The 17,821-nt window shown below is 37.4% G+C and overlaps 1 protein-coding gene across 1 annotated transcript; it reads left to right on the top strand.

The window, feature by feature from the left end:
* The first annotated feature begins 1,027 nt into the window (after positions 1-1,027).
* On the top strand, positions 1,028-16,105 carry ing3 (inhibitor of growth family, member 3). Its single transcript, XM_088923008.1, has 12 exons — positions 1,028-1,164; positions 1,289-1,360; positions 2,935-3,035; positions 6,300-6,365; positions 9,701-9,797; positions 11,348-11,419; positions 11,502-11,618; positions 11,879-12,042; positions 12,613-12,803; positions 13,755-13,947; positions 14,323-14,361; positions 14,574-16,105. Exons 1-12 carry the CDS (start codon positions 1,137-1,139, stop codon positions 14,688-14,690), a joined length of 1,257 nt encoding a protein of 418 aa, XP_088779134.1. The 5' UTR covers positions 1,028-1,136; the 3' UTR covers positions 14,691-16,105.
* Positions 16,106-17,821: the final 1,716 nt, after the last annotated feature.

The raw sequence follows: 17,821 nt of genomic DNA, 5'->3' as shown, positions 1-17,821 counted from the left end.
CTACAACCCTTTGGGTGAAGAAGCACCCACTCGCCTTGGTTTTAAACAGATTTCCATGTAGTATCCACTTGTGTCCTCTGGTTTGTGTTTCACTGTTAATTCTGAAGTCCACTGCTTTGACTTTGTCAGTGCCTTTGAGGCTTTTGGATACTTCGATCAGGTTGCCTTATAGTCTATAGTTCAAGATTTTAAAAAAAAGTTAATCTCACTTAGCCTAGGTCTATTTGGAGTAAAATAAGTACAAGAATTAGAAAGAAGTCTCTACCCATTACCCACAGCCACATTTGGAAGCTGTGCTGGCCAGTGGAGAATGTGTACCGGTATGTGTTGAAATTGCTGTGTCCCGTCATACTGTCCACAAACATGTATAAATTAATGACAGTAGTAAAGTCTGGATAAATGTCTGTTTTGCTGTTTAAATATCTTTGCTATTTTCCTATTTACTCTCATTCCAAAATATTTAAATCTTTTATTATTTTGAGGGGAAACTGTGAGTGGTAACTGTAATCTCAGCTACTTTTCTTATCTACCAGAGTTAAATTACCATCCATTTTCAATAACCACTTATTGCAGCAAACATATTTGAGGTGAGCTGAAACCTAACCCAGCCACCAATGGGCTTAAGACATGCAAACATACACATACTTGTATGTTACATACATGTCTTTAACTTGCATGTCTTTGGAGAGGGGTATCATCCAAACTCTGCATAGAAATTGACCCTTAAAGAACATCCATTTATGATTGTAGGTAAATATCTGATCTAAATGATTAAGGACCACTGCTGTATATAATAAATGTGCGTTTATAACAAATCTGTGTTAAACCGTACAAATATCATTAACATACAAAATTTGACTTGCCCTTTATATGAGTGGTTCGGTTTCTGAAGCTCTGGCCTGTCATAAAACAACTGAGGTTAGACTACATCACCCATGATGCTTTGGCATTAACCCATCAGATTGCGTCATTTTCTCACACGCCCAATCAGATATGCAGCCATGGGATGCGTCACATAGAATGACCTCCGGCGGGGAGACGTGATTTTTTTTTCCTTGAGCTGCTGGTGAAGACGGCGCCATATTGAAAGGCTAAAATTCTTTTACTAAAAGCCTAAAACATACGTTTGAGCCAAAATGCTGTACTTAGAGGACTACCTGGAAAGTGAGTATGGTATTTTGTAAGCGCATTTCGTGTCGGTTAAGGATCATTTAACGTGCAGGATGTGCAGGTGTGTCGTGTAGCTCCCAGACGGGTAGCTGATTTTTTTTCTTCTTCTCTTTGGCAGTGATCGAGCAGCTTCCCATGGATCTGCGCGACAGGTTTACGGAAATGAGAGAAATGGACCTCCAAGTTCAGAGTACGCATTCGCTACAACGTGACCAAGTCAAATACTTGCCTGGCTAATTCATGGCCGTTTTCTCGTTTCAGAGTGCTTGTTTTTGGTATAGATGGGGCTGTCTATTGATCTTTGATCAGATTAGATACAAGACTACGAATATTTACATTTTCCTGAAGATTTCACAGCTTTATTAGCTTAAAATGCACTCTTCTGTCTACATCAGTCTGCATTGTTTACTTCATTTATCCAGGCAGTACTTCGTTTATCGGTCACTTATGATGGTAACACTTTCTGTTTTGTAATCCGCACACTGTGTTTAAGCATCTTAAAGTGTATTTCAGTGCTCTTGTCCAACAGTAGTGCTTCAGACATGTTGAGCCGAACCTGCTTAGGAGATCGTCGTAGCAGAAGCAGATGAAATCTTGCCAAGGAGTCGGAGGAGGAACGTTTCAGCCTAAACAGAATAGAATGAAGGGGCAGAGGGCACATATCTGGGTTGTTACAGGAAACCCTTCACCAGTGCCGTTACCAAGACTTGTATAGGCTTGTATTTGTTTCATTGTTTGTCGGGGTGATTCCAAATGCTGTTGTTAGTTTTGGCTTGGTAACATGACGGGGAAGTGAAAGACGAGATGAATTTCAAGAGCCGTGTGTGCGGCCTACCGTGAGAAATGAGATGGACCGTTATCGGAAGTCTTGACCGTTTTACATTTTGGTGATTAGAGAGGAGTGAAGTCCCTAATGCAGCCACATGTGTGACACTAAATATTTCTTAACAGAATATCGTATTGCAACGGTATCCTGGATTATATGTAAATTACAGCAGAGCTACTTTCTATTAACTATTCTTATTCATCCTAATATATAAAATATATATATAAAAAAATCATTGCCTCAGAATTGTTACAAATTTGTCACTCACTCCTTGTGTATGTGTACTGTATGCCTTTACAGTTTATATGTCTGCCATCTCCCCCAAAATAATCCCTTCAACTGTAGACATCCCTGTGCAGATGAACCGTATGAAATCAACCAGCTTTTTAAAGTATTGCCTAAAGAGATTTTCAGAAACACAAGAGTCCTTAGCAGATCGGCTAAGTCTAAAAGTATGCAGTCTAAAAGGCATTTACAATGTCAATTTTTTTATTTTTTTAGAGATAAGGGATTACCATTATTAGAAGTGGCGTAAACGCTCAATCATTGCACCAAGCTAGAGAGCAGGCATTTTGTGTTGAGTTTGAAATTTAATTTGTAAAACCATTATAGCCATATAAAGAAACCTGTACTTGCATTGTGTTAATGGATATATTTTTGCCTTAAATGGAAGTTGCTGCTCTTTTGATATGTACTTTTATACACTGACCATTTTCAGTACTCTGGACTCTCAAGTGTGAGTCATGTTTGCTAATGTTTACAGACATTTCAGTTATGGAATTAAAATTCAAATGCATGTTGTGAACAGTATTTAGCTTTAAAGTAAATAAGACCTACAAAATAAGGTCTAGCGAACCTGTTACATATGTTGTTGGAAAGGCTCTCGACCTGTCTTTTTATCCTCCTAATCTGAGGGATTCGTTTGTTTTTTGTCGTAGATGCCATGGATCAGCTGGAACAGCGGGTGAATGAATTTTTTATCAATGCAAAGAAAAACAAGCCAGAATGGAGGGAGGAACAAATGGAAGCAATAAAAAAAGTGAGATTAATCTTCCACTGCTTTTTTTGTAACTGCATTCAGCAATTCAAGCATTTGATTTGAACTCTTAAGTGTTTTCAAACTTTTCAATTCTAGATAAATAAAACGTGTTGGCTTCCATTTTGTTTTTATATGATCATCAATTTTGCCATTTGCTCCTTTTGCCCAGATAGCCACGAGTCTTAAGAACAAACCATTCCCTGCTTTCCCAAATTATTTTTAATCCAGCCGAAATTTTCTAACCTGTCCGTTATCAAGCTACCCCTTTTATAAACTGAGTCTTAAAACAATAATATGGACATTTTACATGTTTTTATTCAGAATTAATCCTAACTACTGTGTTTACATGATGCATTTTGTACTCTCATCACTGACACATCGTTTCCCAGGTTGACCCTTCTGGTATAAGGCTGAACACAGAGCATAGGCCACGTCCAGCACCACTTTCTTCTACTGCTCTGAAAAACATATTTTGAGCTTATTACACCAGATTATGCATTGCTGTGTATTGGCCTTGGTTACTAGCTGCTAATGCTAATGGCAGCATTGTGAATCTCTCGCCACAGTTTTTGTTTAGACTGGGTCACAGAGGTGTAGATTCAGTTCTGTGGTTATTTTTGAGGCCATCATATTGTAGTGGTTAGCAAGTGTCTTTGACTACTTGCGGCCTCTGTTCCTCTTTCCTGATGCTTTTTTCTCTTGTTTGGTGTATGCTGTCATGCTTTTCCAAACTATTCCCCTTGACATACTAAATAGTGTTGCTGTTTCTGTGCACCTACAATTTGGGCACCAACTACTTGACCTCTTTCATTGCTGTTAGATCTCTAAAGTTGCTTTAGTACCTCACATATTAGAAGTGTTGATTTTAAAATGTCCTAACAGCAGAAATATATTGGTAACTAGTACTGAAATTAATATGAAGCTTTTGTAGAATCCTTTTTAATTGTGATTTAGTTGCTTAAAAATAGGTTACAGCCATAGTGGGGAGTTCTCTGTAGTAGCCCAGAATGATCTAGATTCTGCAAGAGCTAGACAGATAACCAGCCAGGGGCTAGGTTGACTTTTTAAAAGATGGTTTTCCCTGTACATCTCTTGGAAAGCCTTATCATGGTTGACCAATGGAATATAATAACAGGGCTGACCCAATGAATTCACCAACTTAGGAATTGATTGTTTTTCAGTTGGTTGTTTAGGAGGTGATTTGTTTTTCAGATTTGTACCAGGTATAACCGAATTACAAGGTTAAGTTCCAAAGTAACTTAACGCGAGAGAAATCTTATTTTCACAAAGTACATAGTGTAAATTTGTAATTTATATATATAAAATATTTCCAAATTTGAAGACAAAATTTTCAAGCAGTTGAAAGGAAAACTCAATGAGCATTACATATGTCTTGTCAGTCTGGGATCTTGCTGGTAAAATTGAAGCAATATGCACTGACAACACATGAAAAATTACCTTGGGTATGAGTAAAACCAAATTTGAAAGTAATCTTTTGTGGTGCATATTCTTTGCATCATAATGTCAATATGCCCTACAGATTGCTTCAGTTGACAGCCGTCTTACACTGTGCCATAAATATTTTTAACATGGCCCGCAACCAGGCACAAGAGAAGTAGGTGTAATTATGTATTTCTTATGTCGATTTTACTGGAAGTTTGGAAGGGATGTCCCTCACCTGTACAACTCTTAACTCCTGAAACTTTCCTGAAAAAATGACAAATATCATAGTTGATCTGCCCCTCACTGTTGCTCGCATTTGTCTTTCTGGATCCCTCCACTACCTCATCTCCACTGTTGCAGCTACTCCTTGGTTAACATCCCTCCCTTTATGGGGATCCTAACTTCCTCACCCTATGCCAGTTGGTTGTCTCTCTGCCTAGCAGGTTAAGTCAAAGTTTCTTATGTATTAGGAACAGTAGTTTTCTGGGTAGAAATTGGCCCAATGATAGTTGGGGCTATAGCTCTTGAAGCCAGTAGAAACCAGGGTTGAAATGCAGCATGCTAGGGATGTAATTTCTTACTCTCTTACCATGGTTGATATCCACTGTTGTACTGCTTTAAGGAAACCTCAATTTTGAGGTAAAAATTTGGTCTGTTCGTTTTAATTCAGTTCAGTTTCTCTACATTTAGCATTAGATTGTTGCTATTACTTTATTGGAAAACCATGAGCCCTGTATAGTTTAGATAAGACTTTACTGATCCGGAAGGGTTTGTTGCCATTTGCCACAACAATTGTGCGTTAATTTGCTTTGTTGCTACAATACTACAGAAGCTGACACTGTTTCCTGGAATAAAAATGGAAAACCATTTATTTTAGGTCAGAAGAGAAGTATTCCTGTTTAGGGGACATACTTCTCTTTAATATCAATTTATTTTCAAATGTAAGTGCAGTGTTGATATATTTGGCATTACACGTGTTTCTTTTCTCCATTAGAGGAGACCTAAAGTACAGGCAGAGAAATTTTTCACACAGAAAGTTGAAATAGAATAAATTGGAATTATTTTATTAAATGAAGACTTAGTCTTTAAAATGGTTAAGATTTTATCCAATGGGATGTGTTGCATCAAATTAAAAGAGGTTACAATCAGGCATATTAAAACTGAAGTTTTGAGCAGAATTGAGTGTTTTCTCAGTTATAAAGTCAGAGCCTACTTCCATTTATTAAATATGTCATAGCTATCAAACTAGAGCTGGAATTGGCAATCCAGGTTCTAGAGGGCCAGTGCAGGTTTGCTAGGTCTCTTTAAGGCACCAGCACCTGAAAAGCTAGAAGTAGCTGTTAAACTGGCCCATTAAGGCAATTTAAGCTTGTTAAGAGTCGAGCTGGAATGAAAATCTGCTGACACTTTGCAGGCTTCTCTAGTCCTGGACTGCCCATCCATGAACTAGAAACTATCCATAAGAGGACACCTTAGAAATCTTAATGTTACTATGAGAGAGAGATGATAAAGATCTCCTTTGAGTTTAAATTTTTATACAAATATCATATTATTTAAAGGCTTCACTTAAAAGACTCAAATGTGAACCTGTGAACCTCCTGAGCTAGACAGCAGAAGCCAGATGTCCAGCTGGGAAGTGCTGTTATGTTTCATTCCTTATTATATTGTTTTTATAAACTACCTGTATTTGGTGTCTGGCACTTTCTGGAAAGGAAGTAGGCTCAGTTGTTTTACTTGGCAGTCTTTTTTCTTTCTGTACTTGACTTTTTCCTCTTTTCCTTGCCTCGCCCTTCCTCACTTCCTATTTGTTTCCCATTTCAGGATTATTACAAAGCCCTGGAAGATGCAGATGAGAAAGTTCAATTAGCAAATCAGATTTATGACTTGGTAAGTAGGACTATGACATTTGGAAAACAAATTCCCAGGTTTACATAATGCCCTCCCAAAACTGCTTATTTTCTGGATTGATGGTGGGGGGGGAAGCATATCGTAGCCAAGCAGGAGGCCAGACGGAATAATATTCTCTGCTCCACTTCAGTTGTAGTTGTTTTTGTATATCTGTCAGTCTCGGCTTATGATTTTCTCCCCATTAAAGTACTTTTTTATTAATTAAATTACTTGGAACTAAATGTCTTGAATCTGGACTGTTTTGCATTTGATTTCTCGTGCCACTAGATGGCAGTGAAACCTTAACATTATTGTTAATTGTGTAGAATGAATATTCTGTGTGCTTCTTGAACTTCAGCTACATCACAATGCAGTGTGAAGAGCTGTTGGGTGTATGACAGTTCTGTGCATGTTCATGACCATAATGTCACCTGTTTGGCTTGTGTATCTGAATTTGTGTTTCATTTTTACAGTAGTACCGCTCACGTTAGAGTATAATTTACTTTTTTCATATTTCATAATGAGGGTATTTAATATTTTGGAATATTTACTGAGGTAATATCTAGTTGGGGTGGCACAGTTGATAGCACCGCTGCTTTGAAGTGCTGGGGTCCTGGGTTCAATACTGGACCTGGGGTGTTGTCTGTGTGGAAATTGTATGTTCTCCCTGTGTTCACATGGATGTCCTCTGGGTGATCCAGTTTCCTCCCACAGTTCAAAAACATACAGGTTCATTAATTGGCTTTTGGAGAAATTGGTCCTGGTGTGTGCATGTCCATGTGTGTGCATGGTGTGCAGGTGTGTGCATGTCTGTGTACGTCCTGCAGTAAACTGTTGTCCCTATCCAGGGTATATCCCTGTGACCATTGTTTGCCAAGATAGGTTCCGGTTCCCCCGCAGCCCTGCATTGAAGTATAGAAATGTATAGAAAATGGATGGACGGAATATCTATTTGGTGAATCACTAGGTGGCACTCTTGGACCAGCATTTTCAAGATTAGCCCATTAGTCTAATATGGTGACCGAACACTGTGCTGTAGGACATCCTGTCCTTCAAATTGATTAAACAGTTTCTTATTATTTAGTCATTAAAGATCCCTTGGCTCTGTTATAAGAGTAGTGTGGTAGGGGCGGTGCGGTGGCACTGTGGCTAAGGATCTGCGCCTGTGGCTGGAAGGTTACTGGTTCGTATCCCATGGCCAACAGAGGAATCCTTCTCCAGTGGGCCCCTGAGCAAGGCCCTTAACCCCAGCTGCTCCAGGGGTGCTGTATAAATGGCTGACCCTGCGCTCTGACCCCAAGCTTCTCTCCCTTTCTGTGTGTCTCATGGAGAGCAAGTTGGGATATGCGAAAAGACAAATTCCTAGTACAAGAAATTGTATTTGGCCAATAAAGTGATTTTATCTATCTTAACCCCAGTGTATTGTTTGAATTCCAGTTTGGGTTTCAACAATCTGGCACAACTACATTAATTCAAATGGAAAAGTAATTTCTCAATTCTCTGCTTTATCTCTGCTGTGTAGAAGTGTTTCTGGCACAGAATAGGTGCTGCACTTCAGTGATGGATGAAGCCAGTCCCCTCTTTATATATAAGTTGTTTGGGATTAAAAGTGCTTTACACAAGCAACGTGTTATTACATTATTACAATCAAATGATTGAGCATGCCTTTCACTGAACTAATTGTATGGCCTTAAACTTAATTGTTAATTTAACATCTTCAAAGTGTATATATTGTCTTTATTGTTGAATGCATACAGGTAAATACAGGAAATATTTGAGTAAATGAGGGATACAAAATATATTTAAAGAAGGTGCCTCAACACAGGTGTGGCTCCTGAGTTAATTGAGCTATTAACATAGCGTCATGTTTAGAGTCATGTATGAAAACACTGGACATGTCCAATTGCCCATCAATTTGCCTACCACGGCTAGAAGAAGAGATCTCAGTTGGGGATCATGTTTGGCAGGAGCTTTAGGAAGACTGCTCAGCTTGCTGATGTTTCATGAGGAACAGTGGCTAAGGTGATGTTGGCATGGAAGTCTGAGGGAATACATCAACTAGTGGCAACTGTGGACGAAAGCACATACTCCATAACGGATTTCTGTGATTTCTGTGCATTGGTTCAAGATGCAAGGTAAAATGGACAAGGAGCTGTGAATCGGTTGACTGAAAAAGTCAGTCTAAGGCACGAGCAGGCAGTTTCATCAAGTACAGTCAGTCGAGAACTTCACAGAGAGGGATGCTATGGTCGGGTCAGTGCATAAACCCCTTATTACACCTAAAAATGCACTTTTGTGAATAAAGTGGTAAAACAGACAGTGGCTTACTGAGCAGTGGGAAAAAAAGTCATATGATCAGTTGCGTAATCTTTCTAACCCCTGTTCTCAACAAGCAGACCAGTACATGTATGGTGTACGCCCAAAGAAAACTACAGGCTCGAATGCTTGCTTTCCATGGTATTCCAATTTTCCTGGCATGGTTTATGTCCATTTAGCCCATTGGAGGGCAAGGAAAATGGCATTAAATAAGAAGTCATTCTGAGTGATCATCTTCATCCTGTGGTGAAACATTTCTATCCTGGTGGGAGTGGAATCTTCCAGGGTGACAGTGACCCATCCACAGGGCACAGGTCACTCAGTGGTTTGATGAGCATGTAAAAGATGTAAGCCATATACCATGGCCGTCCCAGTCTCCAGATCTTAACCCACTTATCTTAAACTCTGGAGCAATCCTGAGACAGCATTTTCCTCCACCATTAAAAAAAAACATAAACTGATGGAATTTTTCTTGGAAGAATGGTGTTGCATCCCTCCAGTACAGTTCCAGATACTTCGTATAATCTATACCAAGATGCATTGAAGGTGTTCTGGTTTATCACTAATGATGGCCCAAAGCCCTGTTAAGACACCTTATGTTGGTGTCTCCAATATTTTAGCATTTACTGTACCTGTCTTGTGCTAACTTCAGAAAATCAGGCCATCTGTTTGCATTCATGGGAAATATTGTGACAATACTGTCCATAGGCAAATGTGCCAGTTTAAATTAAAATGTCAGTTTTTTTACATAGCACAGGATAGTACTGTTAGTGAAATGAATGTTTTGGTACACAAAGCTGTTTGCTGGTGTGTCTTAAAATTCTACAGATCTTAAATCAGCCTCTAACCAAACCCAGGTGATGTGTTGCTTGGGAAATAGATTTCAGGCACATTAACAATTTTTTAAGCCTGGTTTGTACGTAATTTTCCAATACACAGTAATTTTGTTTTAGAATAAGAGTGCAAAGTAATATACAAGAAGAGTATGGTAAGTTAATTCTTCTATTTTCTTAAATCAGGTTGACAGGCATCTAAGAAAACTGGACCAAGAGCTTGCCAAATTTAAAATGGAATTGGAAGCAGATAATGCTGGTATTACAGAGATTTTAGAAAGACGTAAGTGTCCTTTCCTTTTAATATCACTGTTGTCCGTAGCTGTTATTGAGCTTATGCCCTGGCTACTTTTGTGCTATGTTGAGAATACAATATAGATGTATTCAGATACCTTATAGATTTTAAGATACTTTACGATTATAATTGAATTTAATGTTACATATGTTTTAGTTACATAGATAAAGATTGTGGATTATTTATATTTTAATGTCCATTTCACTGAATGGCATTTCATGGTTTTTACTACTTAGTATAATACATGCTAGCAAAATTCTTACTTTGTAGCCTGATCTCATTAGAACAGAAGCTAAGAAAGGCTGGGCCTTATTGGTACTGTGATGGGAAACCACTGAGGGAAGGTTTCTGTTATAAGTGGTGCTCACGGAGCAGTAGGGGGCACACTTCATTCGTGACCAGAATTACATAATATATGCCAGTGTGATGACACAGGACACTGGCGTAGGAAGTGCTGCCTTTTGAAAAAGGCATTAAACTGAGTTAGCGATTACTGCCAATCGTTTAGATACCCCCCAAAATATTATTTTTTTTATATGACTGGCTTAGGCACATCATATTTCCCAGGCAGAAAAGTTTTTTTCTAGCCATATACAATTTACAGCAGCTCTCGGAAATTGCTTTTGTGTTCAAGATAACTAACTTTTTATATCACAGATTCTTTGTAGGAGTTCGTTGATGAATGCCTACCTTGGAAATAATCATGCAGACTTTACAGCTGTAACGCCAGAACTCCAAATGTTCCCAGTGATGCTGTACATGGGGAACTAGTTAAAGAAGAAAATGTCTTAGCTTGTTCAGGTGTATCAGCTTGACTTAATGAATATAGTAATGAAAATGAATTACGTCAATTTAATTGACAAAGGAAGCTGTAAATTAAGTCTCTGTGGAAAACTTAGTAATCACCACAGATGTCTCACTGTGCCATTTCAGCTGTTACTACTTGTCCGATTGCAAAACTTTTTCTATAGACAGAAAAAAATATAAATATAAAATGGCGTGTCATAGCATACTTTATATTTTTTGCTCAATTTTTAAGCATAAATAGAAGTTTTGGTAGACTGTAAACCAGATATTATTTAGTTATTACTCATTATTTCCTGTTAAATTTTAATGGATTTTACTACTCTGTTTTGAAAGGATTTTTATGTTGCAGTGAGAGATGAGCTTTATGAGAAAGAAGAATATGAGGTTTAGTATGCCCTTGACTCTTGCTTTGTTAGGTTTTATTGAACTGCTGGGAGTTATGTTCTGTTAACGATGAGGCTTAATTTCTGTTGTTGACATGTGGAGTTTTCTTCTTTAAGGAACCTACTAATGTATGTACTGTTGTATTTCATTCAGTGCTTTCTCCTTCCCATAATGCACTTATGCTGGTCAGTGCTGTCTTCTCTATTGTATAATTCTGTAGTTCGGTCCTCTCCATGAAGTGGTTAATAGCATTTACAAAGCTATTAGTAGGTTTTATTCTTGTTCATTACTCCTTTCGAGACACGAATGTGTCAATTTGACTTTTAGTTGTCTTTTGCTTCTTTCAGGTTCTCTTGAGATGGACAGTCCATCACAACCTGTGAACAATCATCATGCCCACTCACACGCTTCAGTAGAAAGTAAGTCATGATTCTTATACCCATGAATTACATTTGCGAACTCAGTAGCATGCTCTAACAATTTTGGGTCAAAATATTTTAGAAAGAAAATACATTACACCTGCTCATCATACAACAGAACACGTTCCTGAAAAGAAATTCAAATCTGAGGCTCTTCTTTCTACACTTACTTCAGACGCTTCTAAAGAAAACACACCAGGTAAAGAATTTTTTGCTGTTTGAAAGTTTTTCACAAGGAAGATAAATGTGATATTCTTTGCTGTGTATTTTGTGAATAGTAGAAATTATGATGGCTTTATCCAATGTTGACAGTATTTAAAAAAGAGGTAATCCCTCTCCACATTTCAGTATCGCCCGTTTATTCAGATATTACAAGTGGAATTAGTAATGTCGGAAAATACACTAATAGACCTTATGTAATGGGTTATTCTTGTTCATATTCTCTTGTCCTCACCACAGGATGCAGAAACAGCAATTTGTCATCCTCTTCTAACAACGTGTACAGTGTGAACCCCTCTCAGCCCTTGGCATCTTACAATCTGAGCTCACTGCCTTCTGGAGCTGGGGCTGGGGCTGGCGCCATTACCATGGCAGCTGCCCAGGCAGTGCAAGCAACAGCGCAGGTAATGAGCTGCAACCTACTGCTGCTGTGCTCACCTGTGATTAAATAACAGCCCTGTGCCATTGGTCCTGGAGAGAGTCGGCATTACCTACTAATATCCGTCAGTCTGCCAATATATGTGTTAAACTCTTTGCTGCTCTGAATCCAGTTCTTCTTTTTGTAATAAATAATATTTCATACTGTATGTTTTACACAGACCTGTTGAAGGTTAATTTTTTTATTGCTCTCATTTGAAATAACATTTTCTTACCATGGGTCCTATATTTTTTCTTTCTTGACATGGTGGTGTTTTTGCATTGGGAAATTTAATTCAAAATTTGGAGGATCTGTTTAGCAGTACAATACATAATTTTTGGTATGTGAGTTAAAATGAAAAATGTGTGATTATATGAAACCCACAGTATCTTTCAGCTGCATAAAATGCACATTACAGGGTTTTTCAGAAATAACTGCACAAATGTAGAGTGTGCATTTTAGCACCATTATTTTTATTTTTGTATGTACAGATTGTTTAATGACTAGATGTGTCTTCAGAATAGTTTCGAATAAAATTTTTTGCAACATTTCCCAGATGAAAGAAGGCAGAAGAACATCCAGTTTGAAGGCTAGCTATGAAGCTATTAAAAACAACGACTTCCAACTTGGTAGAGAATTTTCTTTATCAAGAGAGCCAACAGGGTATTCGTCATCAGCTTTGGCATCTACACTTACACAGACGCTGACTTCTTCCACATCTGACTCGAGAAGCGGGCGGAAAAATAAGTAAGCTTGGTTGATAGTTGAACATCATGAGTACTTTTCTCAAACAGGCAGTTTTGAACAAAAACTTATAGAATCATTTATGAAAGGCTTATAGATACAACTGTTCATCAGATGTGTTAGTCATTGCATCTTTCTTTACCTAATTATCTGTTCAACATTTTGAGCTGAGCATTGAAAGTGACTTCCTTTGCCAGATAAGAAAATGCATAAAAGAAATGGTGATGTACACCTGTAGTTTATTTGCATAAGCTAAGGAGAGAAAAGTCCGTGTTGGAACAGAGCTAATTAAAATTGATTGGTGAAAAGCCCCTGCTGTGAAAGAGGAATGCAGCTCCTGCTGGTGGTTGGGTCTTATTTGCTTATTTTCCATGACAGATGGGATTGGTTAAGATTTTTATTTTAAGAATGTTTTGTTTAAACATGTGATGACTTGTTTGCTTTTGTAAAAAAAAAAGATGTTAATTATCTTTCACTGTGAATCCCATGGAGCCATGCCTCTGTAAATGGATAAAATCAGTGTTCACAGCTGGGACTGCTATCTTGTGGGTCTGAACTTAAGCACAACGCAATTGTGAAATGTACAAGCATTTCCAGAGTGTTTACACAACATTGTGTAAGTTGAATTTCTTACTACAGTGTTTTTATGTAAAAGGTACAGTGTTGCTGCACTGTTCTCATATATTACCTGTTATTTACAATCTTAATTTCTTGGTTTTGCATCATAAATCACCAAAAAGCAGATATAATGTTCCTGATTGCTTTTTATGCACCAGTATTAATAGGAACAAATGAGTGCTATTGCATTTTACACTTTAGAACACAAAGCTTAATCCAAGAAAGATACAGGGATATTCAAGGAAACCTTGATTTGTTTGAATCAAACTCATTCTTAACAGCATTTTGGAACGTTTAACATCACAGTTAATTTTGCATGCATCTCTTATTTTACAGAAGCAGTACAAAGTCGTCAAACCACCAGTCTTCATCCTCCTCCTCCTCTTCCTCCCTCTCCTCTTGCTCGTCATCCTCCGCTCTGGCACAGGAACTGTCCCAGCAAGCCTCCACGCTCCCAGAGTCCGATTCTAACAACCAGGTCGACTGGACATATGACCCCAATGAACCCCGCTATTGTATTTGTAATCAGGTACGTTTGTGGTTGGAAAGGACACCACACTACATTGGATCTACAATTTATTATGGTTTCAGAATAGGTTAAAAGTACTCGGTGAACTGTTCTTTAGAAAAATAGAACATTTACAAAAAAAGTGTAATTTCTTTGGATAGGTTTAATTTCTGTAAAATAAAATATGAAGTGATTTTCTTATATCCGTTTCCTGCCAAAATCTGTCCTTAACCTTGTGTGGAACTAAATTACAAGATATTGGGTATTTGTATAGCAAGCAAACAATTGTGATTTTTTTTTCACTAGATAAGGTTCAGTGAAATTGTTTTGTATATTGTGTTTTACGTTATAAAAGACAGTCTGTTTTATCTGTTTTATTTGCATTTCTGTCTCTAGGTGTCTTATGGAGAGATGGTGGGCTGTGATAATCAAGATGTAAGTATTTCATTTAGAGTAGTTTTTTGTACTACTGTGTTTATATAGCCTCTGGCCTTTAACATTTCCCCTCTATTTTACATTGTTTTATAAGAAATTACAACAAATGTATTGTGTTCTTGATTAAATTTAGTTAAATGTACAAATATAAAGAGTAAAGTATATATTTGAAGTGATTCAGTCTTTAAGATTATGTATGTTACTTTTCACAGTGCCCTATAGAGTGGTTCCATTATGGATGTGTTGGATTGACAGAAGCTCCTAAAGGAAAATGGTACTGTCCTCAGTGTACTGCTGCTATGAAGAGGAGAGGTAGCCGACATAAATAGATGGCTCTATTCAGGTGACCAGAGATAAAGCAGTGTCTTAAGGACCTAAATTCCATTTGTCATTGACTTTTTCTGAACATTTGTGCTGTTCTTTTTTTATGCAACATTTTATACATGCTGCACTGCCCAAAATAATTAGTCGTTTTTTGTGTTAAAAGTCCATAATGGTAATTTCATGTATCAGTCTAAAAGTGTACTACTCCAGATAAATTGAATTCTCAAAAGTATGCAAGTGTTTCAATAAATAAGCAACAACAGCTCCCATGGTAATGCTTTTATTTGGTACATATCACTGTGCCTCAGTCTCCAAACCGATTTATTCAGGTCTGCCACCCTGACACTAATGTATGGAATCTGATGTTGTAAAAGCTGTGTCAGGCTCCTGGAGCCAACACTTAAATGCCTACTGCACTTTACTGTAGGTTGTAAATCTTGTGTTGGCTGAGGCTTTATTTAAAGGACTGTAGAGACAGAAATAACTGGGTGCTAGATCAGGCCTGTGATGTGGGTGGTCCGGGCCCTCGCACCTGTAACACTGTGAAACACACACATTGGTGCAACTGATAGCATGTAGTCTGATATTGCCTTGCAGCACCAATGATGTGCAGAAGTAGCAACCAGATTGTATTGAATGAATAGCCTCTCATTACCAGTCCAGCATGTGACAGGAGAATTCTGTGCTTGTACACATTTGGAAAATTCCAGTCAGTTTTAAACTAGTAATTGTTGCCATGGAAGAGCAGCACTCTTCCCCTGTGGCTCATTCTGTATCTGAAGATGGTGTTATGGTACTATACCTATTCAAACCCTCTGTAGCAAAATCTGCCATAGGAAGATCAGCCACAGCTGAAGAAGGCTTCACAACCAAAACATTTTTTCTTCTTTTTACATTTCTGCATAGCATTAACCTCTGCTTGTTCCTTTGCAGCACAAACACTGACATCCCTCCTCATTCTAGACAGTGTAGTAAGATCTTATTTATTACTTTAATTTGGGAAACACCCTTGTATGTAGAAGACATTCCACAGTTCATTTACCAAATAAATGAAACTCTTGGCAGCATGTAGTGTATTTTGTATCTATTGTATGAAATAAATACTTACAGAAAGTTTGGAAATACACAATGATAAATCAGTATCCATCACCAAATGTGGTTAAAGACTGACTTTAAAGAACATGGAGAGAAGTAATGTAGCTATTACCCAAAATATATTTTGAGCTTTTTTAGAAAGCTTCAGAATATATCAGCAGGCTGAAGAAAAAGAAAATGTTCTTTAGATATCTGCAGTTACAATTGTACATTATAGGAACAGTACTTTGTAGTGTGTAAATCTGTGCCATCAGTCTGTCATTTTGCACTAAATATAGTGCTTAATGTATGAGAGATGTTGAAAAAAATAAAATTATCAAATTCTTTTGATAGTATCAAGTTTCCTTTATTTGTACTGTAGAGAACTTGGCACTTGTTTGATTAAACTTCGACTTCTTACTGTATTTTAATGTTTTTTTTCTATTTAATTTAATGGAAGAGAAATGTCTCATTGTTAATAGTAGAGGAAAGTTTTATTTTTACATAGCAAAACTCAACGTACAATATTATAAAAGATAACTAAATTACTTTTCCTCATGCTGTAGCTAATCACTGCTATCACGCTTATACTAAACACTAATCTTTCCTATTGAAGTTGGTAGGCATTCCATGTAACTATGTTTCACCTGCAGGTTGGCTCCCAGTGGCAACCATAAATTATCAGCCCTTCTCAGCTGAGTCCTGACAAATCATGAACCATAAAGAGAAAATTGTTGCAAAAGACTAACGGTTTTAAACTGCTTTGCAGAACATGTTACATCATTTTATAATTTAGGGTCCCAAACATCTTCACACTGCCAATCTCAGAAATTGGTTATCTCAGTGCAGCCTTCCATACATGGAGAGACTCTTACTAATGTGTTCTCATGCCTCCAAAGCCATGAGAAGTGTGTTGCTCACATACTACATGAAAAAGCGCCTGTCCTCAAGTCTTTTAATGCTTGCCCAGTGCAGTGTGTTTCAATGTACATAAAAGTCCTTACGGAAACACCACTTTAGGAATATGAACACGAGGGTCAAAATGGTGTCTTCAAAATAAATTACACATTCATAGATTTGTGAGAAATGAATAAGTATAGCATTGCTTGAAATATTAAACATGTACACTAGAATGAATAGAAGTTCAGAAGTACATAAAAATGTGACTTTGTATGTCAGAAACAAGTAATACAGTTTATTGGCTCATTTGTTTTGATTTATGAGCCAAAACTTATCACAAATTCAGTTTGTCTTCTAGTTGTATTATTTATTTTCGTTATCCGTTTGAAAGTTTATACATAACCAGCAGATGAAGATTCTATCACTTTTAACTTTTTATAAACAGAATAAGAATAAGAATACTGCTTTGAATACTTTAATCTGGCTACTGTATTGTCCTGGCCAGAGAATGATAGATGCAGAACTACTTCAAGTAATTTGCTCCGTCAGATATAGATTTACACTATGATCTTAATACCTCCCAGAAAATACAGGTCCAGTAGACATGGATGAATGTGAACTACCAGTACAGTCGGGCTACAATGTCAAATTTGGGGGTTTGATCCACAGAACAGGAATTGACCTTTCAAATTTGAGACAATGGAGGATTCAAAGCTGTACTTATTGATCATGGAATGGTTCCCAAGCCAGGCCATTATAATGGGCCATCCATATGCAAACATGTGAAGAGGCGGACAGAAATCACTAGGTTACTGTAGTTTGTGCAAGTGTGGAGGTAAACTGTAGCACAGAGGGGCAATCCGTGAGATGTCAATTGAGACACAGTATTGTATTGTTTTACTGAAGGAGTCATAAATGGAACTAATGAGGTTGTTGTTGTATTGTATATTACTATGGTCTATGGCTGCCCTTTTCTTGCAGAACATTTTGATTATTCACCAGGCCATGGATAAGTTATTTAGGAAGCTGGCCAAATTGGAAAACAAGGCATCATGATTGTATTAGTATTTGAGTTTCATTTATTATGGCAGTATTTGTCTGACATATCAGAAAAAAACTACGGGGATATTTTTTTTATTTGCGTATCTAATCAAAGCTTTCC

The sequence above is a fragment of the Atractosteus spatula genome, chromosome 8, assembly GCF_055471065.1.
Source record: "Atractosteus spatula isolate fAtrSpa1 chromosome 8, fAtrSpa1.hap1, whole genome shotgun sequence".
NCBI classification, from domain to species: domain Eukaryota; kingdom Metazoa; phylum Chordata; class Actinopteri; order Semionotiformes; family Lepisosteidae; genus Atractosteus; species Atractosteus spatula.
The sequence above is the reverse complement of the archived record's forward strand: the minus strand, read 5'-3'. Positions and strand labels throughout refer to the sequence as shown.

Bases quoted from the DNA above. Each gene is read 5' to 3' on its own strand.
- ing3 (XM_088923008.1), top strand. From the start codon at position 1,137: ATGCTGTACTTAGAGGACTACCTGGAAA. The intron at 9,798-11,347 runs GTAAGTGTCCTT...TGCTTCTTTCAG, and splicing joins TACAGAGATTTTAGAAAGAC to GTTCTCTTGAGATGGACAGT. The intron at 14,362-14,573 runs GTAAGTATTTCA...TACTTTTCACAG, and splicing joins TGGGCTGTGATAATCAAGAT to TGCCCTATAGAGTGGTTCCA.